The sequence below is a fragment of the Neovison vison genome, chromosome 1, assembly GCF_020171115.1.
Source record: "Neovison vison isolate M4711 chromosome 1, ASM_NN_V1, whole genome shotgun sequence".
Classification (NCBI taxonomy): Eukaryota; Metazoa; Chordata; class Mammalia; order Carnivora; family Mustelidae; genus Neogale; species Neogale vison.
The window spans coordinates 205113206-205138981 of NC_058091.1; the positions used below are offsets into that span (position 1 = coordinate 205113206).

The window sequence follows — 25776 nt, forward strand, 5'->3', positions numbered from 1 at the left end:
TTACTCCAGAGAGAAATTTATGTATCAACTTACAGATATCAGGATCTTTGCTCTTCTTTGTTTTATTACTAAGAGTTATCTCAAATCTATTGATGTCAGGAGGAAGATCACTAGAGGAGCAAAAAGGAAAAGTATTAACAAAATATCCTGGCATCAAATTCTAGTTCTTTTACTTCTAGTATCAAATAAGTCCCTTATTTCTCCTATTAATATGCATGCTGGATTCAAATGTGTTATTATTTGGAATACAGGAATGCAGACAAGCAAATCATACTTTTCCCACCTTCTTTAACCTCCTCAAGTAAATCCTGGGAACCAATGTGAACATTTTGTATGTGTGTCTTGGTAAATGCTTTTGAACGTGTCAGTAACACTTATTCCTATTAATGACTAAGTGAAAAACCAAGGACATAGCACTTCACTAATAAAAGCAGGGGGAAAAAAATGTAAGTACTACTAAAATGCCTGGACCTGGCACCTTGTTCTGGTAGTTCAGAGACAGAAACCAAAAAACAAAAACAAACAAACAAAAACAGAGAAAATGCAATAGGGTAAAAGAAAAAGATTTAATGTAGTGATAAAATAAGACTTACTCAAAGACAAACTCTTCTGACCATACAGGGTTTTGCCCTTCCCTTGCATGAGTTTTTGCTACCTGGACACTATTCAGGTAGATGTTACAATATGGATTAGTAAAATGTTTTACAGGGAGTTTATGGGCTTCTTCAATGTGTAAAACAAGACTGCTGACCTAAAGAAAACACAGAAATTGTTACCCAGATTTAAGAATTATGCATTAGGTTTCAAAAGCAATTACTATTTAAGAAGTAAAACCCCAAAACTGGTTTATTTTTCCCCTTTCTTTAGACATTACACCTATAATTATATTTTCCTTTTTATGTGATTTATAAAATACAACATTCAAGCATTTAAAATAATTCTTAAATCTCCAATTATATTCTCATAGCAATTTAATGAAACATACCTTTCTACTAAAAAACAGTTCAGAGAAAATGGAAATAGGGGATTTTTTATTTTAGCATAAGTAAAAAACTGTCACCACCCAAATCAAAGCCCGGTAGGTTAAATATATAAAGCTCATCTGGAAGATTTATCTATAAACTTCCACAGCTAGAAAGTATTTTTACAGCACTGATTCTGCCTTCTCCTTTTACATAAAAAGATATAAATCCAAAGAAGCTAAGTTATTTTTGTCAGTTCTGATGCCAAAACTTAGAGCATTCACTGTTTATATCAGGTTCTCTTTCCCTCTTGCTACATACTACTTGAATGGCATAGGACAATTCAGCCTCTCTGAGCCTCAACTTCTCAGATATAAAATTAGGATAAATTCTACACTGCACGTTATTATAAAGACTCAAAATAATACAGTAAAAGCACATAGGAGAGTACCTGCAAAAGGACTTAAGAGATGTTAGCTATGACTTTATTATATCATTTTTTATTCTATTGTCTTACAGCTAAAAATAACTTCATAGCAAAAGTTTCACACAAGACACAATCTGCAAAAACTCAGTCTGATTTTTCATAGCTTACAAAATGTTAAAATATGATTTGAGAATACAACTATGTGTATAATTAAATGTCCTTGGGGAAAGGCTTAGATTTTTGGTTACAGGAAATATAACTTATACTCATTTAAATATTAACCATTTATTGACTTGCAATAGAACACTGTATTAAGTTCACAAAGCTTGTTGGAAACTTCCATTAATAAAGAATCACTTTGGTCAATAAATACTGTACTAAATTTTCCTCAATACTCCAAGAATACGAAAATTACTTAACTTTTTCCAGCTATCTAGGGATAATAATACAGGAAAAAAAAAAAAAAGCAAAGATACGCAGGGTATGGAGTTGACTTTACATACCTAGAAAGAAAGAAAAAGTCCAACTTAACTCTCTATAAAATCAGCATGTATGACATGTTATGGTTCAAATAAGATGCTGCCTAACAGATACATAATAGACTTGACTTCAGAGCAATTTGGATTAATACTTAAATTCAGATGATCTTTTCAATAATTATCTTTAGTTGCACTTTTTTGATATAGGCCAAAATGATTCTTTCAAGAAAAAAATGAATCAAAGTGCCTAACAAAATGGTTTCTATTGTTGTTGGTTTGGTATTGCTATTTTAAGTAGAAGAAAAGAATCCTTGGTATGGATTCCAAAGATGGCATTATGGACTAACTACCTGGCAAGTATATAAGGAACATTTCTTTTTCATAAATATTTCTCCTGCGGTTGAACCAAGTGGAAGCACAGCTTTAAAATGCCTGAAAAGATAAACTTAACTCAGAAGTGTCATTCCTTATGTTCCACATATGCGTGAAACCATATGATAATTGTCTTTCTCTGCTTGACTTATGTCACTTAGCATAATCCCCTCCAGTTCCATTCACATCGATACAAATGGTGGTATTCATACTTTCAGATGGCTGAGTAATAAATAGTCCACTGAATATATGTACAAAAAGTGATGATGTACTCTATGTTGGCCAACTGAACATAATATAAATAAACAGATGGATGGATGGATGGATTTTGGGGAGGGGGGTGCTCAGAAGGATTTGAAATGTAGCCCAAACCAGTTCTGACAGAAATAAAGAGCTAAGTTATAAAGAGAAACGTGCCAACATCAAAGAAAATTAAGTTTCACCTGACGCAAGCGTTTATTAGATGTTCCTGGACTACTTTTCCGTAAATTGCAAAATGCCTGCAGACCTTTCATCCAGTCCTACAAAAAATAACAGCACGTCAAAGAAATACACAATAGTTTATTCAGTTTCCAATCATAAGGTTTTTTCCCCCCTCAAATTCAGCAGTTCTTTCCTTCTCCAGACGGCCATTTCTATACTCAGAGTATGCTGCACTCTAAATTGGGGGTCCCAAAAAATAAAACAATGACCAAAACAATTATAATCATCTTTGAAACTGTATTTCTGTTGAATCCCTAAATTAATGTTAAGTATGCCATAAGTGATCATTAATTAGCCAAAAAATAAAATCCACTGAAGTTATTAAACAGTTGTTATGTTTTGTGAAAAGAGGGCTGACAGCAAAACCAACTGATCATGTGATGACTACCTTGATGACAAGCATCTAATCTTACCTTAGACCACAACACAGGTAGAAATGTGTAAGGGGATCTGGGTTATTTATAAGCCTTTAAAACACAACATTAGATTCAAAATAATTTTCAGGCTAATATTCAAATTAAAATGAGGCTATATTTTTGAATGTTTACCTGTGGTCTGGAGAAAGGAGAGAACAATCTTAGGTTTATCAAAAATAAATCCAAACATTTCACTTTGGCTTACTTATTTCCACAAAGTTCTGCACTACTGTTTGACTCAGTTATATCTTTAACTTGTTGACTATTTCAGTTTGAACTATGAATGTTCACAGGACATCTTTACAGAACACATTAAGACCTAATCAATTACCATAACTTTTAGAAATAGAAGAGAGTAACCACAGATCCAAAAGGCCACCAAAGTAACAAAAATTGGAAATATCAGTGGTATTTTTGGACTTTAGGTGGTTATGGAAATAAAGAATATGTAAAGTTTATATATGAATACAACAAGAAAATATTCTATTTATACTGAAACATCACCAAATATCTTTATTTAGAAAGGGAACATAGTGAAATAATTTGGAGGATAGGAAACTGAAGTTTAAATTTCTTTCCTAACTCAATTTCTAGCATAAAAAATTATATATATGTGTGTCTATCTATAAATGTTTTGAACTCTACTTCCTGCATCTAAATATTAGGGATAAAACCCACAACAAAGGGTTTTTGTGTGTTACATGTTAATATAATATTTGAAATATTTTATAAAGATTTGAAACATGACATTCAATTGTGAACCATAAAACTTAATGTAGCTCATTCATCAATTCTAGAGTCCAAGATATTTTCATAATTTATGAATCAGGGATGCATGCCAGGATCCAGTTTTAAGAGCTTCTCTGCCTCATATCCAGAGTTGGCAAATTATCTTCTATTTACAACAAGGTTGTTTTCTTTGACCTCTTAACCACCTTCAGATTCTTCTCACAGAGTATAAGCAGAAGAAATATTGTACAAAATACCAATAAACACCCCTGAAATCTTATGGTTCAAAGAAATCAAAGTATTATTAAAAACAATTTTTGGAAAACATTCTCTCATCACAGCAACGCTTGAAATTTAATAAAAGCTTTAATAAGGGCATTGCACATGGATCAATGCATAGTGCTGAAAGCAGACATCATATGTAGACTTAGAGAAAAAGAAAAAAATTCCTAAAATAATTTTATTTTTGATGACTGAACTTCTATTTTTACATATGAAGTTCAACCAGTCAAGAATAACAATGCTTGTCAGCAAAACTAACTGGCTTACCTTTCAACTGTACTGAGAATATCTATAACCTTTCTGCAGAGAGGATTTTAAATGAGGATTCTCAGTTGGACTCAACATCATAGAGCATTTAAAGGTCAATTTAAAATGGAGTTTTCATTCCTAATAGCCCTTCACTGAGATTTTTTCTGCATTTCTTTAAAAAAAAATTTGTCATTACAGAGTTCTCATTCCTTGAAATAAAAAAAATTAGATTTCAGTCTTCCTTTTTATTACTTTATCACACATGCAGTAGTTTCTTAATGAAAAAGAAAACATGAGCTAAATAAAAGTGTGCTGAGAAAACAATTAACTTACTTCTGCTTGTTCTGGAGTTTCTCCTGCAAAGTAAAAAATGTAATGTTCTTCACTAAAGTGCTGAACCACTATCTGAAAACAGTTTGGCCTTTAAAATATAAACAGAAAAGTTATTAGGAAGCTTAACAGAAAGCATTAAAACACACCAACTTAAAAAAAATCACAACATATAATTATATGATGTATATCAATTGACATAATTCTTAGAGAACCAATACTCCACTGCCCAGATCATTACTGAAAAGAAAACATCAGCTGCATATATTCTTAAAAACTTCTGGTCAGCACCACTGAAATTTAATCAACCCTTCAAACTTTAAAAATGTCTTATCCTAGAATTGCATATATCTAATCTAAACTTTCTAAAGCAAAATGTTACTTAGCTCATTACTTCATAGTAACATATATTATACATTTATAAGTGCTGGAAAAAGACTAGATATGTTCCTTTTTTTTAGATATGTTCTTAGACCAAAAATGTTCTTAGTGGTTATCTCTCACAGGTGGATTGTGGGTGACTTTTTAAAATGCATTTTTATGTATTTCCTTTTTTCTTTTTTACAACTGACTATTTTTCATCTGTTAAAATGGAAACAACATCTGCTCACATATATTCCTGTTCTGATGATTAAACAACCGAACAGTGGCATACAGTACAAATTAGTTCTTGTCCTCCCATAGTATGCACCATATTAGAATTCATCTGATGTGGAAGTACATTAGATAGTTTATCTTTTTTTGAAGACAGGTTTGTTATCTTTCCAATTAGACTTGAAAATGATTTTAAAATGTTAAATAAATGCTACCCCAATGTTCATAGCAGCAGTGTCCACAAACTGTTCATCAAAAGATGAATGGATGAAGAAGATGTGGCACCTATATACAATGGAATATTACTCAGCTATCGGAAAGGATGAATACCCACCATTTGCATCGACATGGATGGAACTGGAGGGGATTATGCTGAGTGAAATAAGTCAAACAGAGACAGACAATTATCATATAGTTTATGTCATATGTAGAACATAAGGAACAGCACAGAGGACCAAAGGGGAAGGAAGGGAAAACTGAAGGGAAAGAAATCAGAGAGCAAGACAAACCATCAGAGACTCTGGATGCCCAGAAACAAACAGGGTTTCAGAAGGAAGGGGAGGTGAAAGGATGGGTAGCTGGGTGATAGGACAGCCACGTGTTAAGGAGGGTACGTGTTGTTATGAGCATGGGTGTTACATGCAACTAATGAGTCATTAAACACTACTAATCAAAACTAATGGGGGGCGCCTGGGTGGCCTTCGGCTTAGGTCCTGATCCCAGCGTCATCGAGCACTGCATCAGGGTCTTTGTTCTGCAGGAAGCCTGCTTCCTATTCTCTCTCGCTCTCTCTCTCTGCCTGCCTCTCTGCCTACTTGTGATCTCTGTCTGTCAAATAAATAAATAAAATCTTAAAAAAAAAAAAAAAACTAATGGCGTTGGCTAATTGAACATAATAAAAAACAAATAAGTAAGGGCTGGGCAGCTCAGCCGGTTGAGCATCTGCCTTCAGCTCAGGTCATGATCCTGGAGTCCCAGAATTAAGTCCCAGATCAGGCTCACCCTTCACCCTACTCGTGCTCTCTCTCAAACAAAATCTTTACAAAATAATATAAATAAATAAATAAATAAATAAATAAATAAAGGCCTTCATGTTTTTGAAACTCAAAACTCAAATAATGATATTCCTATTTCTGGCATTAACCAGATTATCTTTTACTTCAGTGTTAGGAGGCCACAACAAAATGCCCAGAGTACAAGCTTAATATTTATTTTAAAAAACTACCCTTTCAGGGAACCCTCCTACACTGTTGGTGGGAATGCAAGCTGGTGCAACCACTCTGGAAAACAGCATGGAGGTTCCTCAAAATGTTGAAAATAGAACTACCCTATAACCCAGCAATTGCACTACTGGGTATTTACCCTAAAGATACAAACGTAGTGATCCGAAGGGGCACGTGCACCCGAATGTTTATAGCAGCAATGTCTACAAGAGCTAAACTATGGAAAGAACCTAGATGTCCATCAACAGATGAATGGGTAAAGAAGAGGTGGTATATATACACAATGGAATACTATGCAGCCATCAAAAGAAATGAAATCTTGCTATTTGCGATGATGTGGATGGAACTAGAGGGTATCATGCTTAGCAAAATAAGTCAATCAGAGAAAGACAACTATCATATCTCCCTGATATGAGGAAGTGGAGATGCAACATGGGGGGTTAAGGGCATAGGAGAAGAATAAATGAAACAAGATAGGATTGGGAGGGAGACAAACCATAAGTGACTCTTAATCTCACAAAACAGACTGAGGGTTGCTGGGGGGAGGGGGGTTGGGAGAAGGGGGGTAGGGTTATGGACATTTGGGAGGGTATGCGCTATGGTGAGTGCTGTGAAGTGTGTAAACCTGGCAATTCACAGACATGTACCCCTGGGGATAAAAATATATGTTTATAAAAAAACAAAAACAAAAACTACCCTTTCATGCTTTGAGAATGCTATAAAGAATACAAGTACAAATTGGAAACTTCAGCTTCTGAAAGTGGCTTGAATCAGACTGGCCTTCCCAGCTCCATAAAATATAAATAAAACAAAAAAACAACTGTTCAAAATCACTGGAAAACGAGAGCAACTCAGACTTGGGAGGTCAAGATCAGAGTAAGTGAGCCTGAACTTCACAGCTTTTCCTTTCAAGGCACTTGCCAATTCCTAAACTGCGCAGGGCAGGAAGCTGAGAAACCTTAGCAGAAGGAAACAGCATCTAAGAGGTCCAAAAACCAACCATCACATTCAGCAGTTTCATACCCAGAGGAGAGACAAATGACTTTAGGGCCTTTAAAAGAGAAGGCTTTCATCTGAGACCCCTACCCATGCCTTCAAAATAAGAGCAAACCAGATAAATAGAACAGCCTTCACCAATATGTCCATTTGATCCCTGAGGGACTTATCTGGCAGAAGAACAGTCCTTTCTGGAGGCAATAACATTATCCATAGCTTCTACAGTTTTTCATACACAACGTCCACCATTCAGTCAAACTAAGTAGATACAACAGGAATCATACTCAAACGACTGAAAAACCAATCAAGGAAAACAGAGAAAGAGGAAAGACTTACATATAATCCAGATACAGCTGTATCGTTAGGAACAACTTTCAAATAACTAATTAAAAGGCTTAAGAAAACAGGTAAACTAGAGAATTTTGCCAGCTAACTATATCTATAGAAGAACCAAATGGAAACTCTAATTTTAGTATATGTGCTGCCGAAGCGAGCACCAAATGGAAACTCTAAATTGAAAAATGTAATTAATACAATTAAGGCTTCAAGAAATGCATTTAACTGGATGGAATGGAAGACAAATCAGAATATCTAGCCTAGAGCACATAAAGGGAAAAAAAAATATGAAAAACATAGAAAGCTATATAATAGGCACATGGGGCCTTGTAAAAGAGATAACATGCTGGGGTACCTGGGTGCTCAGTTGGTGAAGCACCCAACTCTGGATCCTGGCTCAGGTCATGATATCAAGCCCTGTGCCGTGCTCTGCACTCAGCCGGGAATCTGCTTGAGATTCTCTCTCTCGCTCTCCTTCTGCCCCTACCCGCGCTCTAAGTGAATCTTTAAAAAAGATATAACAGGTAACATGAATCACAGAAGATGAAAGAAAATGTGGCAGAACTACTGTTTAAAGAGATAGTAACCAAGACTTCTCTGAAACTCACAAACAACATCGAGTATCAAACTGAAGCAGCTCTGCAAATATTAGGATAAAGTTTTTAAAGAAAATTTACAGTAGGCATATTTTTGTTTAACTGCTGAAAATCTAAAGAAAAATCTCAAAGCAACCAGAGAAAGATGAAATACAATACACCTCAAAGAGAAAAAAAGATGTATTATCTGTAAAAGAGAATAATCAAAAACAAAAGACTGGAAGGCAGAGAACGTTCTTTAAAATGCTGAAGAAGGGTGCCTGGGTGGCTCAGCCGGTTAAGCATCTGCCCTTAGACTTGGGTCATGATCCATGGTCCTGGGATGGAGCCCTGAACCGGGCTCCCTGCTCAGCAGAAAGCCTGCTTCTTCCTCTGCCCCTCCCTCTACTCATTTTCTCAGTCTCTCGCTCATAAATACATCAATCTTGAAACACTGGAAGAAAATAACTGCCAACCTAAAATTTAATTCCCAGTGAAAACACTGGTCCTAAATGAAGATAATAAATATTGCCACAATGAAAGTTCAGCCCATGAAAAGATGTAAACATTCCCACATAAATACTCACTACAGTAACTCCTATCACTGAAGTATCTTTCAACCTGTGCTTCTGAAATTAATATATTTAAAGTAAAGCAAGATTAAAAGTAATAAGTTTAGTATAAAGAAATAAAGTGCTTAGTGACCTCAATACTGAACATCTGGAGAAACTGCATAGCTGCGCAACTAAAGCCTTCAAGAACACAGGCAAATGAGCAAAGCTATCCAAACGTTTGTTCACCGTGGCTAGAGCAAGCATGCTATTCACCTCTGTTGCAAGGAGTTGCTAACTTTCACATAACATTTCATTCAAATGCAGGTCAGTCAGAGTATTGGGTTCTATGCATATACAAAACAAGAAATATTCAGCGCCAGTCATATATTTCAAAGAAAAAGATAACTGCATTCATCTACAATTTCACCATTACTACTGTGATATTTGCATTCTATGATACATAATTTAATGCCACCCTATTTTTCACCAGTCCTATCTGTTACAGGTGTCTGTTCATTTCCTTGAAACATACTTTGCTGATGCTGTTTTTCTTGGGATCCACTCTTTCTTTGTACTCCCCAACTCTTTCATAGTAAGGCTCTCAAAACACAGCTGATGACAGTAAACTAGTATACTTTGGAAAAAACTCAGTTCTTTAAAATGAAAGACTTGTACCTTAGTTCCCATTAACACAACTTTTTCATACCAGGTTTAGACTTGGTATCATTAAATACAATATCAGAGTCTTAAAAGCCACCCTCAACAAGAAACTGCCCAAGAAGCAAGCTGTGTTCCCATAGCAAATGGTAAATGTGCATTTACTGCTTTTCTGCTGCCTGAAACTCCTTGCTTGATGTTAACCATAATAGGAATAATTTGATCTCTTTAAACTGCATTAAAAGACCTGACCTTTAACTCTAGCAGTCATTTTCTTTCATTGGCTAGGGTAACAGTGACCTTTCTTTGTGATACTGCAAACTGATTTTTGGTCCACTCATGCCTGTTCATAGAAAGTATGTCATAAATAATGTAATAGCTTTTTCCCCCCCACCCAAATTTACCCAGATGTACTTTTATTAGTCCTAATAATGCTTTTAAGATTCTTGTTATTCAAATTTTACATATCACCAGGGAATCATTTTTAACCTGATTTTTCAAAGCTGAATTTCTGCTTTGAATCTATAAACTATCAGAGCACATTAATCTATTTTTGCGTTCTAATTCTGAGAAGTTCACCCATTCTTTAATCTGCAAAGCATGAATCAATTGCCAAGCAGTATTGTTTCATTTAGATTGTAAACTTCAGCAAAACTCTTCTTCTGGATGACTTACAGACTCTGGTATCACAGAACAGTACAGTAGCATTCTGATCCCATTTTCTCCCATAAAACGAAAACATGCAGCTGAAGCAGCTTCCATTTTATTAGACTCTATTTTGTAATATTTCACATGGAATTTTGGTCTACAGACTTTTACATGTAAGGGTCTCTCTGTATTGCTTTATTTTCCAGAATGAATTTCTGACGTAAAACCTTTAAATTTTCTATCATGAAGCTTCTTCACTGATCATCAACTTAAATACTATTTCTACAGTATCTTCTTTGTTTCAAAGGATTCATTTACTGCTTTGAATACTTTAATAATTTCCTTTGGTACTTCTTTGAATGACCAACAATTTACTTCCAAGCACTTCTCTAATGTTTGCAGATTCATTGGTGTACAGTGAAAATGTAATCTCTGGCTCTGTACATAGCCTATCATTTGTTTCACCAATGCATTTACTGATAGTACTATCTGAACACAATCTAATATTCTTTGAAAATAGTACCTCTTCTCTTTCTTTTGCTTTTTGGCTTCAAACATACAACTGGCAATTTCCATGCAGACTGATTAAACAAGCAAATTCTCCAACTCTGTGTGAAGTATTCTGGCTTTAGCTTTAGCTATTAATTCCAAGATCTAACAAACTTCCCAAGTAGAATCTGACACTGTAGAACAGATCTATGGAAAGGAGGGGATTGGGAGGGGAATATGGGGTGGAGGTACTTTTATTTAAAACTTAGTTCTTCAGTGATATGGTGCCAACACAATATGCCTGGCATCACTGATTTATTCAACTTCAATGCAAAATATTTAGGCTGAGGAAAAGATTTACTGGATTTAGTTATCCCAATACAGTTCTTAAGTGGGTTGAATTTTTTAAATGAAGGTACTGTTTTTATCTTGTCATTTTAGTGACTTTCCAGCTTTAATCACCAAATTGTCCTTGATGGTGGGGAAATAACTATACATTAAAGCCAATCAAAGAAGTAACAATGGAAGAAAAAAATCTACATATCTAAAAAAAAAATCTGAAGTTACATTTTTTGAAGATCTCCCTTACATATTTTATAATATGAAATGTTGAAATCTCAAACATTTAATATTTTTATTATACTAACATTTTTATAACCACCAATATCTCAACAGAAACCCATAACCTATTCATGGCACGGGGTGGGAGAGCTCTGATAGAGTTATCTAAATGAATTTATACCCATCTTCCAAGATTCAACTTAAGAACCACCTATTTCATACTACTTAATTCAATAAGCTTGTTCCCAAAAATCTCTTCCCTGTGCAGCTATTCAAAGCACAAATAAACCATGTTTGGTGGTGAACAGTGTGGTTGTCTCCCCAGCATCCACTTCCCTCTCGTACAGAGGGTACAGAGCAGCCTTACTATTTCAGTGGGATCATCTTCAAAAGGGCTTGGGCACCCAATGGCCTCCATTTATGAAGGGAACCCCACCTTTGCTACTTGAGGGAAACTACAACTACACATTGATTGAGAGGTGGCTCAATAGTGCATTCTCAGGATTTTCAATCATTACTGGAGGCAATGCTTACTTTTTCCTTCTCTAGGTATTTATGCCACTTTGCTATCATGAAAGAAGCTGTTTTTTGAGGAATAATTCAGTAAACACAAAGGCAGGTAGAGCAGAAAGATGAAATGAAAAGCAGCCAGAGGTCTGATCTAACCACACCCGAAGGCCAAGAGTCTCATATTGTTAAGGAAGGAAAAACAAAATTTAGGAAATCCTATGTTATCCAAAAAAATTTTGCTTGTTTTTTGGAACAGCTGTTTTTACGAAATATTAGGAAGTGTTTGAAAAAAAAAAGGGGGGGAGGATGGGGAGAGTTATCAAGGTCAAAGGTTCATGAAATACTTCATATAATAATTCCCTCTTAATGATTCAGAATATAAACACTGGCAGAAATTCAAAAAGTCATGCTTTAAGGATAAACTATGTGTTCAACTCAGCATTTCTCAAACCATAACCATTTAAAAAACTGACTATTAAAATTATGAGTAACACTAATGTGATGTCCTAAACACAGTCTGGAGAAAAGAAATGACAAGGTTGTAGTATGTTCCTACAGCTATTTGTTTTAAACTTTCCTGAACTTAAACAGGATAAAGCTGAATTTGCTTAGCAGAAATGCCATCCTGCAGCAGAGAAACAGTTGTAAAAAAAAAATCTGTGTTTTATTAATACCAATATGTAATAAAAATGGTCAATTTATCTAAAAAGACTGTAGAATGGATTATTAATAATACTGATAGTGAAAGGTAAAGAAAGGCCTTGTTTCTGATCAAAAAATTAGAAGTAATCAAGAGGTGGATGTGTCTTGTGACAGTCAGGATTCCCCTTTAGCTTGTACATTTATATTTATTTTTTGAAAAACTTTGAAATTAATTAAGAAAAATGTTTCAACTCCAAATCTGAAACACTCCCCTTTTTCCTACTGAAGCAATGATTTTTTACATTAGAATTCTTAAGGTCAAATTTTTTGAGGAAACTGCCTATCAAGTTAGTAATACAACTGAGTGAACTCAGTACTATGAGATGCAATGAATTAAGAGAGAATGTGATAAAATGGGAAAGAGGACAAGATTCAAAGTCAGTCACTCAAAAGACTGCTGGTAAGGGAGAGAGGAAACATGTGATATATAGGTCATGTTTTACTACAGGAAATGTCATTCCGAAGATTTCTACATAATACCAAAGTGGAATTTCATGCACCGGTTAGTGTAAAATAAATAAGGAAGACAGATATTACCCTAGAAAGTAAATCTGACATTTTCAGATGATTTTAGGACTCTCAAAAATCCAGTGGCGATGCTTTAAAAATTATCTGAACATATCCATACTATTTTATTATTAAAACAATCCCAAAAGAAATAGGAAACCAATTTCTTACCTGCCAAAGAGACTATCATGAACAACATAGACAGAACATACACTGAGATCTATTAATCCTTTTGGTTTGGTAGCTCGTTTTTCACTTTCAAAATAAATAAGTTGGGCATCACTGCCCTCTAAGATAAAATATAAGTTTTTCCACCGTTTTCCTTTGCCTGTTAAAAAATAAAAAAGGGTGCTTTCCATTAGCCAAGTAATAAATTAAAAAGCCATGTCTGTGTGTGTATACACACACATAGACACACACACAACATAAAAACTGTTACTGAAAATAAAAATCGTATTTCCTTTTTATTCCAAAGCTTCAGTAACGTACCAGTCCATACAAAATGAGAAAATGCCTATCATATTTATCTGTAAAAAAGTGCCTTTTCTTACACTGCTTGTTTTAATGAATCACAGAGTAAATTGACAACAGTACCATAACTGTATCTTTCCAAGTTTCATCAAGATAAAAATCTTTAAAATTCCTGCTTAGGAGTAATTCTTTTTTAATTTTAAGAAAATACTCTTCTACCCCACACCCTACCAACCAACCTCCCATCATTTCTTAATGTTAATCTGAGGCAAATCTATAAAACAGAAACATCTAAACAATAATGTGACAAGTGTCATTAGAAGTCTCTCTTTTAAAAAAAAATTGTAATAACGAAGTATCAGGGAGAGAGTGGGCAAAGAATGAAATAACCTAACCTCAAGAATGAAAGAGAAACTGGAAATATGTAAGCTTGTGTCATTAAACTCTGCTTGAAAATGTGGGCTTAATATACCCAGACTCCACATTTTTAAAAATTTAAACTCAATTCATTAACATGGATTATTAGTTTCAGAGGCAGAGGTTACTGACTCATCAATCTTATATAATACCCAGTGCTCATTACATCACGTGCCCTCCTTAATGTCCATCACCCAGTTACCCCATCCCCCACCCCGGCGTCTCTCCTTCCCAGCAACCCTCAGTTTGTTTCCTATGAGTAAGAGTCTCTTATGGTTTGTCTCCCTCTCTGATTTCATCTTGCTTTGTTTTTTCCTTTCTTCTTCTATGATCCTGTTTTGTTCCTTAAAATTCCACACATGAAATAGATCATATATAATTATCTTTGATATATTTTGCTTAGCATAATACCCTCTAGTTCCATCCACATTGTTGCAAATGGCAGGATTTCATTTTTTGATGGCTGAGCAGTATTCCACTGTTGTGTGTGTGTGTGTGTGTGTGTGTGTGTGTATACACACATCTTCTTTATCCTAGACTAGATTTTGAAGGATGCTTAGCTACAAAAGCTTTAAACAAGGGTCAGTTACTAAATATTAGTGGAAAATACTGAAATTGAATCTTTCAAGATAATACTTACCCTTTTTTAGAAGATAACCTTTTTTAACAATATTTTTATAAAACGCATCCTTTGTTTTTCGACGAATTGTATTATAAATTTCCTTGCCATCCACTGTATCATTGAGTACTTGTTCTTGATCCTGAATTTTTAAAAATATTAAAATTATTTCATGAATTCTTGATGGAAATAAAATCTAAATTACCAATTAGAAGCCAGGTTGTGTGTCTGTCTAGAACATTTAAATAAAGTTTTTAAGGCTAAATTCTAAAATACGTTTGTTAAGAGATCCTTTGCTTTTCAAAGAAAGTCTCAAAAATACAGTTTTGTTATGTTGCCTTGTGTTATAGCAAATAACATGGACAACATGAATTGGTCCCAAGAGAACTGATAAATTGGGAACCAGTTCAAACATAAAACCAATTCCTATTTGCTTAGGCACAGTTGTGTCTGTGAGAAGCACTAGGTGAATGCAGAAAATTGCACGCAGCTGATATGAGATGCATAGGAATATACAAAACACATCTCTAGTACCTCACAACCCTCTCCACCCACTAAGTGTTATATGCCACACCCACCCATACATCCACATAGGGTATTACAATACCATCTGGTTTCAAATAATCCTTCTACCACTTTACAATAATCACAACCCTTCTGACAGCCTCTTTGACAGGTAAACTTCAGGTCTTTTACAAGGTCAAGGCCCATATTTATTGTAGTAGTTAAAGATTTCTTAACCATTTACACATATAAAAACTAGCCTACATTTTATTAGGTTCTTATCTTTATATGTTACTGATGAGGTTCTTGAATCTTGTACCCCTAACCTTACCTTCCCATAACATTGTGGTCTTTATTCCATGGTTTTATGTAACTCTGACTTTAGGAATGGAAGCGTGTCTCTTAACTGCTAAATCCTCCCAAGTAACAAAAAGAATTCTGATGTCAGGAAGAATCTACAGAGAAGAGTATCTTAATAATGATCTTTTCAAAATAAATCAGTCATCAGTATTACCACTGGGATCCATTGGATTCAATTTCAGTTTCCTAGTTTCTTTTTTGAGCAGATCTTACTATTTGCTAGGATTAGTATTTTATGACTTTTCTTAGAGACTTCATAGGTCCATCTGATCCGCTTATAAATCTAAGATATGAGATTTTCAAAAATCGTATTTTTTCCTCTATCTTAAAACATCCTGTTATTTCATCATCCTAAGAACAATTTTCATCATTATTCAACAATTACTTCTCAAGTATGCTAAAGAGCAGGGGTAGTCAAGCCATGGTGCAGGTGCCAAATCTAGCCTACTGACTGGTGTTGGACATAAAATTTAATCGAAAACCCACACTCATTGCTTTATATTTTGTCTATGGTTGCTTTCTCAGTACAAAGGCAGAGCTCAGCAGCGGAGATGGAGACTGAAGGCCTGCAAACCCTAAAATATTTATTATCTTGCCCTTAAAAGAAAAGTTTGCCAACCGTTACAGGATGATGCAAGAGTGAAATACACTATCTCCACTGCATCACACTTTGTTGGTTTGTGTTTGTTTGTTTTTTTTTAACTGTGTTACCAAGTGTTGCAGCATCTTTCAAAAAAGTGTAAAAAGCCCACCTGTTATCTTATTAGTTTTCATTGAGCACAGCCCAGAACCTTTGATTTTCCACTAATATCAAAGAGAAAAAAATTGACATAGAAGATGTTTGACAATTATTAAAAGAATCAAAAGATGAATACAAAGAGGCAGCAGCACTTTGTGATCTACTGTGATGGTAAAATTCATTTTTGATAAGCAAAAATCTCAGACTGCAATTCTTCAAATGACAGTATCCTTAGACTTCTCTCAAACTCAAGAAATACTGAATAAACGATGTATTTCTAGTGGGGTGGGGGAGAAGAGGGGAATATGTATTGTGTTTCTGTCTAGTCAGTCATTTAACAGCAAGGATGTCATCATGCAGTATTTTGTGATAAGAATCTAGGCTGTCCTGTTTTGCTAAAAAGATACTACACTTGATCTTAGCCAAAAGGCCGAGAAGCGATTGTTTTGCTAAAAAGAAATAAGGGTTCTTTAAATTTTTATTTTTGTGTACCAAGATTCACTTAATATGATCTGTAAGTGGACAAAAGGTACTTTGTATTCAAAGGTTGTAGAAAGAAACAGAGAAATTTCAAAATTCACATTTATCACTGTAACTGATGTTTAAAAATCTACACAGAAAAATATTTTACCCTTATGAAGCAAAGAAGACGGTACCCTCCTAAAAAAATAATAAGCCATCCAAGTTTTCAAAATTATTCCATTTGATAATTCAAGTACATGAACAAAAAGCAAGAATCATAAACTAAAACCCAGTGGAGAGATATTTACATCTGGAATCACTACTGTATTCTGATAATGAAAGTGTGGGAAGAATAACCAGAGTAATTATACAGCAAGAATTAATTAGAGATGTATCAGAAATCTGGAATTAGGATTTACAAAATGGTATGTTCCAGGTCCATGCATGACAGTGGATTAACAGCTGCTTATTTCAAGCCTTTATAACCAAGGAATATGGGAAAACATTTGAGTTTCCTATGTTTAAATTCTTATTAAATTTTCTAATGGCCTTTTTGGACTATACCTTTATTCCTACTTCTAAGGATTATTCATAAAAAGGCTGAAGAATAAAAAATTTAAAAGGATACACTGGACCCAGATGATAAACAGTAATGACTGCTTTCCTAGTTACATAGATTTGTACTTAATAGTCTTTTATTCAATGATGATAATATTTAGGGGCACCTGGGTAGCTCAGTTGAGCGTCTCCCTTCAGCTCAGGTCATAATCCCATACTGGGCTCCCTGCTCAGCAGGGAGTCCGCCTCTCCCTCCGTCTTCCCCCAGCTCATGCTCTCTCTCTCTCTCAAATAAATAAAATCTTCAAAATTAATAATAATGATGATAATATTTAGTATTAGCTACAGAATGGGGCATATTTGTGGTTTGTTCTTTAAGACACAACTACACTAATATCTGGATTTAAATATCTGATTTCAGGATGATCTCCAAAGCTCTTTTCTAGATTATATTAGAGTAGGGGCTGATATACTTACCTACAACCTCTAAAGGATTCCAATATATTAGAAGAAACTATGACCAAGAACAGAATTTCACTTTCCAAACTCCACTAAATCACTGGATGACAAAGGGAAGGCTTTAGGGCCTACTCTCTACCCATGTAACTCAATAATGTGTTGAGTGCCAGGGTCTGTACTAGTTCTGGAGATAACACCAATGTGCAAATCAAAGATCCGTATCCTCAAAGAACTTACATTCTAATGAGGGAAAGATAATAAACATAATACATAAATCACACTGTATATTAAGAAATGGTAAGTGCTTTACAGGGTAGGGCAAGTAGCAGTATTAAATAAGGTATATGGATCAATCTCATTGTGAAGCTGGTTTCTGAGCAAAAGAAGTAAGAGAATGAGACAAGTGGATATTGGAGAAAAAAATCATTTTGGGCAGAATCAACAGGTAAAACAAAGATCCTAAAGAATGAGAGAAACTAGCACATTAAAAAAAAAGAAAAAGAAAAAAAAAGCAAAGAAGCCAGTATGAGTGGAGACAAATCAAAGAGAAGGATGGTAGAAAGAGGAGTTCAGAGGACCACTGAGATGACATCTATGGTTTGAGAGGCCACTGTAAGGACTTTGGCTTTCACTCTGAATGAAATGTAGAACAGGTACAAGTATTAAAGAGAGGAGTGAAATGATCTGACTTACATGGATCCCTCAGACTGCTGTTGTGCAGCAGAAGGGGCAAAGGTGGAAAGAGGTAGACCAAAGTCAGATTCTGACGGTGGTCATGTGCTACATTTGTTTGGAAGGCAGAGGCAGTATGACGTTCCCAACAGTATGGATACAAAGCATAGGAAAGAAAGAAGAGTCAAGGGCGACTCGATGCCCTAAGTCCTTACTCCCTCCACTCTCAATTTCCCTATCATACAGTAGAAACCTCATCAAGTTGTTGAAAATTAAATAAACTACTAAGAACAGTGTCTAAAACACACTGCTTAAAAAATGTTGCCTATTTTACTGTGGGCTGCATTGTCTCAAAAGGCTCCTTCTCTTCTAATGTCTGTCTTGAGAAGGATTAGCTCTCCAAAGTAAGCACCTAGGACAAAGAAGTACCTAAGACTGCTCTTTCCATTCCAGAATCCTACTCTGAGTGAAGGTATGCAGAGTCACCCCAGGGGGAGTGAGCTATTAAGTTTTTCCATTAATAAAAGGTTATTATTATACTTTCTTTTCTGTCCTAGTATCCTGCTGGGAAGGATAGGTAAGTATTAGGATTCCCAAACTCCTATGGTAACCTACTTTTTTATGCCAGGCCCTAATTAATAGACTTGAAATAGATTTAATGGTTTTTGTGTAGTAATCAAATTGCTTTCTAATTGGCATCAGTATTTCTGAAGTATTTAAGGCATTAGTTGGCACTTTTGCAAATGACAACAATTTGGGGTTTGCTGAATTATGAGACTGCAACACGGGAGTGCAGCAGACTATGTATTTGAAGTACTTCTTAAAACAATCTTATAACTTAAGTATGAAAGTTTAAATGTCAAATACCACTTACTGCGCTAAGAGTTTTTATTCTAAAAAGTAAGTTTTTCTTAAAAACCTTAAATTAAAAATTCTAAGCACAATTTCAAGATGGGAAAATGTACGACTTAATTTGTAGACAAATAAAATGTATAGACTTCTGAAACAAAATCAACAAAAGCCAATATGAATTATAATTCAGGATACAGCAGTAGGACACAGTAGGACACAGTGGGTAATAGGACCCCTAATAAAAAGACCCTGCTCCTCTAGAGCAGTGCTTCTAGAAGACGTGTACCACACTATGTGATTAAAAGAAAAAAGCGCGGGGTGGGGGGGGGCGGGGCGAATACATGATCCCAGCATCCTGGGATCAAGCCCTGCATCAGGCTTCCTGTTCAGCGGGGAGTCTGTTTCTCCCTCTCCCTCTGGCTGCCACTCCCCCTGCTTATGCTCCCCACCACCTCTGTCAAATAAAAAAATAAAATATTTTTAAATAAAAAGTTCATTCTAATATGCACTAAGTAGAATAGTGAACAATGTCTGCCAGAACTGCCAACAAAAGCGAGACTTCAGGGCTGACTATGTTTATTAGGAAAGTGTCAAGGAGAAACTGAAACTTGAGATGGATCTTAAACTAGCAGTGCTTGCCTAGAGGAAAGGGTGGACATGGAGAGAGCAACAGGCACAGTGAGAACACAAAGGGCTTGAAGTAGGTGCTTCCTGCTGGAGAGCAGTCAGTCATTGATTCCGTAACACAGACCCACTCCAGGCCCTGGGAATACAACACAACACCCCTGCTGTCTGGGACCACACATTCTACTAGCAAGTATGAGGAAATGAAGCTGTATTAAGTGTGACAAGATTCTTCAATTGATATTAACCATCAGAATAATGATCCCCCACCTCTGAAACTGCTATAAATAGCAGGTACAACCATCTGAAATTAACTTGTTAGAAGGAGGAAAAACTGAGAAGCTACAGACATAACTATGGAAGTGTAGCTGGGCACCCAAAACCTTGGGTGTCCTTGGACTATCAATACCTCCATTTCCCACATAGAAAATTCTTTATCACTCTTTTGAAACACCTGTTCCTAACCTCTGCTACAAATGTTGCCCACCACTCTTCAGAAAGTATAAGAAATACAGAGAATAAGCAATCACACTATGCATTAAGCAGCTAAGATTCAAGAGGCCCCCTTGCTCAAGACCCATCCTTCTTCATATATTGGGGATTTTAACTACTCTTGCCTTCCCTAGGGCTGCGTACATCAAGTACTGCCACTACCCCATCTCACCCACCACTGTCACTCTGCTTGCTACTAGTGGCTTAATGCAGAATATACAAACATGCACAAAACTCTCTCAACCATAAACCTATAGCCAAATAAACAATGAAATAAAAAGTTTAAACCCCCCTCAGCCCTGTATCTTCTTCTGGATTTCGTTTTTATCTTACCTACCAAGCCCACCTATGTAAGTCCAGCTGTGACTGATCCTTGATGTCTCCATTTTTGCCTCCAACAAGCTCACTCCCTGACCCAAAGTAACAAGGCTTCTGCCCCACCACTCCTTCTATTCTCAAAAAGCCACAGAGACTAGAACCAACATAAATAAAAACTAAGTGTTTCTCTTACAATTTACTTTCTGAAAGAATCTGAGTAATGGCAGTTTTAAATTTTATCCAATTTTAAATGCATGAATGTGTGCATAAAACATACCATCAAAAATGCATTTTAAAATAAAATGCTTATTACTGCAAAAAGAAAAACAACACTGACCTGCATTGGTACAGGTTCCTTAAGATAATACCCTTCAACAATTTGTTCTTTTCGATAGTGATCTATGATGTCCCCAATGCTGTTAAAATAAAAATTACTAACATTGATATAATTTGTCTCATAAAAAATGTAAATCTTGAGAATACACAAAGACCCTGTTAGCAAGGATTATGTATTTGCAAGTATTTTCCAAAGCATATAACCCAAATACATCAATAGTATGTATGATTACAACAGTCTCATTATTTTAGAAAAGCAAGAATTCATCTACAGATCAGAATACCTGAGTCAGAGACTACAATTTTGTATACACATACCCAAAGAGTCAGTATAAGTAAGAAAAGAATAAAAGTCTACCTTTATTTTTTTAAGAGTATTTCTGAGGAACTGAGAAAGAACTGAAAGAAAAATGGCATTTATATAGCAAGTTCAGGTAGATTTTAAGAATTTTTAATCATCAAAACACACATTCTGCTTTCATAACAATCAGATGAAGTTAGATCATAAAACATTAACAGCAAGTAAAAGGAGAAACAAACAGACCGGAGCTAATTTTACATGTAAGATTATAGCTACCACAGGGAAGGCTTATTGATGATTTTGAAAGGCAATGCTATTAAAATATTCTTACTATCTGGGAAATGTTACTAGTAAAACAGAAAATAAAATGACATTATATAATGTAATTTAACATGTATTTTAGCACGGCATAATGAATTTTCCAATGTAAAAGTGCTTCTGTATAATCAGTAGGCCATTTTATTGTCCTGAATATTTAAATCTTACACTTTTAAACTTCCTTTAATATACTGGAGGAATGGCTATTTTAGAGACAGAGAGAAAACATTTCTCAAAACAGATCCTGTTTAATCTTCCACTTGATTTTTTCCACAGTTCTTCAACTAATGGAATTGAAATATATATTTTATCTCTAGAGATACATATGTGTATATATACATATGCACACCCCCTCTCCAAAGATACACACATATATATGCACATATGTATGTCTCCAAAGATAAAATGTCTTTGCCATACTACAAAATTAATTTAAAGCAAATATAATGTTAAAAATAGCAAAACAGGAGACTTGAAAAGATTAATGAAAAAATAAGTATGAATGGATATGAACTGAATACTAGAGGCAGCATTTTACACAAGGGGGCAAAATGAGACAAGTAAAAAGGTATTCACATGGGGCACCTGGGTGGCTCAGTGGGTTAAGCCACTGCCTTCAGCTCAGGTCATGATCTCAGGGTCCTGGGATTGAGTCCAACATCGGGTTCTCTGCTCAACAGGGAGCCTGCTTCCCTCTCTCTCTCTCTTTCTGCCTACCTCTCTGCCTACTTGTGATCTCTCTCTCTCTGTCAAATAAATAAATAAAAATATTTTTTTAAAAAAAAGGTATTCACATCAAAAAAGACAAGGAGGGTATAAGTGTTTAAAGAAATAAGGTAATGCCACATATAAATCCAAAAATGTTAAAGGAAAAAAGAAAATCAGAAAAGACATTTGAAGACAGAGACCGTCACAGAAATGACCACCTGTTGAAAAGCAAAAAGTATCAAATCCATAAAAAACAGTAAATACCAAAGGTTTATGTCAGTAACTATAAAATGCAATTGATCTTGTGGAGCATCTCAACATTACAATATAATTCTTGTCCATGAGCTGAAAGAATACACAGTTCAGACTGCCCAAGAACAAATTTAAAAAGTCTGTGACAACCAATCAAATATATTTTTACCAATGAGCTGGACTTTCAAGATACCTTTTTTTTTTTTTAAATTACTTTAGTTCATATTCTACCCAAATACACCTAAAGAAACAGTCAAGGGAGACACAACAACCCAAAATTTCCTAGATATTCTATGCAAGTTTTAGGTATGAAATGACAAATTTACGTCTCAGAAAACTAAAACATGTTCATACTACACTTTCATTTTAGTAATTTACTTAATAAATAAAACCATGTCTCTCCTTGAACCTCCTAGATAAATGTTAGTAATCTTCAAGGTCCGACCAAAATCCTTCCTCCCTCTCCCTTCTCAACTGCTTTCTTTCCACTGAGTCTCCCATGTCCACATATACAGTCCTAAAATCATCAAGGTCAGCTAACCATCTGTTCTCATAGACCTGTACCTCATAGACCTTTCTCTTAAATGTATATGCATGGGGTCTGTACAATGTATTTCAAAAAGTAAATTAGTTAATAAATGTTTGCTGAATTATACTTGCTGATAAATGCTTCTCCTGCTTTTTATAAAAGTTTTAATATAGGAATGTTAAAGTTATGTCTCAAAAAAGCAGTTTCTAAATGAACAGACTTGAGTGCTACCTCTCTTTACCAAAAGACTAATGTAGAATTAATGGGAAGAAAACACAGCAGAGTATGTCTCTGTACATACATTTATTGGATAATCCAACTTAACATTTAAATATCTAAACAGTGGGGAGTCTGCTTGAAAGATTCTCTCCCTGTGCTCCTCCCCCAACTCACACATGCTTCTCTCTCAATCACTTCCTCCCTAAAATAAAAAAATAATTTTTTTTTTTTTTTAAAGAAAAGATTGGGAGGTTAGGGTTATTGATCACAGTCACTAAATTAACATGTATTTAAAATTTTTTAAGTCATCATTTTGTAAGCAGACTAATAATTTAGAAAGAAATATATTTCAAATACTTCTTTCTTCTTGCTTCATTCTGGTCCTTTATCAATAAAAAAGCCAACCTTTACATATTTTACAGACTGCTGCCATTATGTAGGAAGAATTTTCATCTTGCAGAATGCATATCATAAGGAAGTTTAAGTCAGTAAACAAACTTCACTGAAAATAAATCTATGTAAATTATTTTATATTTTAAAAAGTTTCCAGAGAAGACATTTATCAATTCAGTTAAGAATATATGTTTTCAATTTACAGTTTTATATATTCCAAACCACTAGAAAACTGGAAAATGGGGAAAAAGTAATTTACCTTCACAAAGAGCTTAAATTGCAGCTAGCTAGATTTTCAGTGAAGATGTCTAGATTGGACTATTAATGTAGAAACCACTCAAGCAGCTTTTCTCTATACGTGTGCAAAAGGATCCAAATGTCGAGACTCACATCTGCTACTTGATGTCTCTTAACTGTTCATGGGCCTTCTGGCAAGCAACTACAACTTGTTTTTTTGTTTGTTTTCTAAGATAAAACAGCTGCTGGATCTCTATACCCTCAAAAGTCAAGCTGGAATTAAGAGAAATACTAAATGGGATGGAGACTACTGCTGTGCTATTAAGGGATTAAACTAGGAAAATGCCATCATTTTAATTTATGAAAGCCTCCAAAAGAGGAAGACAAGGCCATTCCAGAGTTAGCTAATACGGGAAATTCTTTACATTAGGAGAAACAAAAATGTAAGATTTCTTTCTAATATACGGGGGGGTGGAGGGGAGCTGAAATTCTATCATATGGTTTTTTTCTATTGACTCATTTTCCTGCTCCAGTGACTAAAATTCATTCTAAGCTTTGGGATAAACAATGAATTTTCTGTAATTTTTAAAATAAGAAGTAGGAACCAATAATTAGAACCAAGAAATAGCAACTTGAGAACAACCCAGTTACATGGGTAACATTTGTAGTAAAGTCTCCCTTTAATCTTTAAGAACTTTTTCTTCCTATTAAAATATCCTGGGGCACCTGGGTGTCTCAAGCCATTAAGCATGCCGGCTTAAGGGTTCTGGGATTGAGCCCCACATTGGGCTCCCCAGTCTCCCTCTGCCTGATGCTCCCCCTTCTTATACTCTCTGTGTCAAATAAATAAAATCTTTAAAAAAAATAAAGTAAAATGTCTCACTAATAAAAGAATGTAATATATTCTTTTTCTTAGAACAAATGTTTTGCTACCCTACAGTTAAGGACTTAGCAAATTTGGTATAAAAACAGTCCATACATAATCAACAAACATATAAATTATCTTCAACGAAAACAAATTATAAGTTTTTAATTTATATTCATTTTTGACACTGTTTGAAGAATCCTTGGACATGACTACTACTAAATTACATTAAAGGCCTTATTTTAAATTCTAAAAAGTCAGACACTTTTATACAGTTTTGAATCTGATAACACTATGTTATTTAAATTTCAATTATTTTTGCTAAAAGTAAAAGATAACTAAAATTTCTCACAACTTACCTGTTATAATATCGGCCTCCCATCATAAACTGATTATTTGGTGTTGGACAAATTTTAAATCGCTGAATATTTTCATTGGTCCGAAAGTAAAGTGAATAGTCACCAGGAGTATTATCTGAGGGCCTCACAAGAAAACTGCATACTTGGCCAACTGTAAAAATTAAGCTATTAGTTTTATTTCCTAATTACCAAATAAAAAAAGTTGTGTTAAGTAACATAATTACAAAGTACATTTGGAAGTTATAAACATATATAAATTTTCACCAGGAACTTGTTTTATAATAAAGACAATTTTAATACATTTTTATATTTTCTAGTTTATGAGTCACAACCACCCAAATGTTGCAGGTGTGTATTACATAAAAATAAGTCTGCAGCAGTGATTTCTGGTTAATAATGTTATACCTGTCATGACTTCAAAAGAATAACCTAAACACAGGTAGAGGACATTGGCTAAATGGGTACATTCTATTTGTAAATCCTCTTAATAAGAAGAGTCTAAAAAGGTTAAAGTAATTTTTTTTTTAGGAGTACTGATTAAACATTAAATAACTGTAATAAAATAGTACCAATGCTTATAAAGGTAGATTCAAAAAATGAAATATGTGTTCATCTTATCAAAATCAATGTA

At 34.7% G+C, this 25776-nt stretch overlaps 2 protein-coding genes and 1 pseudogene across 2 annotated transcripts in view; 1 reads left to right on the forward strand and 2 right to left on the reverse strand.

Annotated features, from left to right (window-relative positions):
* The window catches only part of CCNH (cyclin H), a 56195-nt gene extending 39777 nt beyond the window's left edge, over positions 1 to 16418 (forward strand). Inside the window, exon 9 of the mRNA XM_044265988.1 lies at positions 15978 to 16418. Coding sequence (XP_044121923.1) covers positions 15978 to 16031 — 54 coding nt within the window. The 3' untranslated portion in view covers positions 16032 to 16418. The remainder of the gene's footprint in view (positions 1 to 15977) is intronic.
* RASA1 (RAS p21 protein activator 1) overlaps positions 1 to 25776 on the reverse strand; it is a 125685-nt gene that overhangs the window by 16600 nt on the left and 83309 nt on the right. Inside the window, exons 8-15 of the mRNA XM_044265962.1 lie at positions 25146 to 25296; positions 20966 to 21044; positions 14610 to 14730; positions 13253 to 13409; positions 4733 to 4820; positions 2684 to 2761; positions 594 to 751; positions 34 to 110 (exon numbers count right to left, since the gene is read on the reverse strand). Coding sequence (XP_044121897.1) covers positions 34 to 110; positions 594 to 751; positions 2684 to 2761; positions 4733 to 4820; positions 13253 to 13409; positions 14610 to 14730; positions 20966 to 21044; positions 25146 to 25296 — 909 coding nt within the window. The remainder of the gene's footprint in view (positions 1 to 33; positions 111 to 593; positions 752 to 2683; positions 2762 to 4732; positions 4821 to 13252; positions 13410 to 14609; positions 14731 to 20965; positions 21045 to 25145; positions 25297 to 25776) is intronic.
* Positions 16535 to 16633, reverse strand: LOC122896901 (annotated as a pseudogene).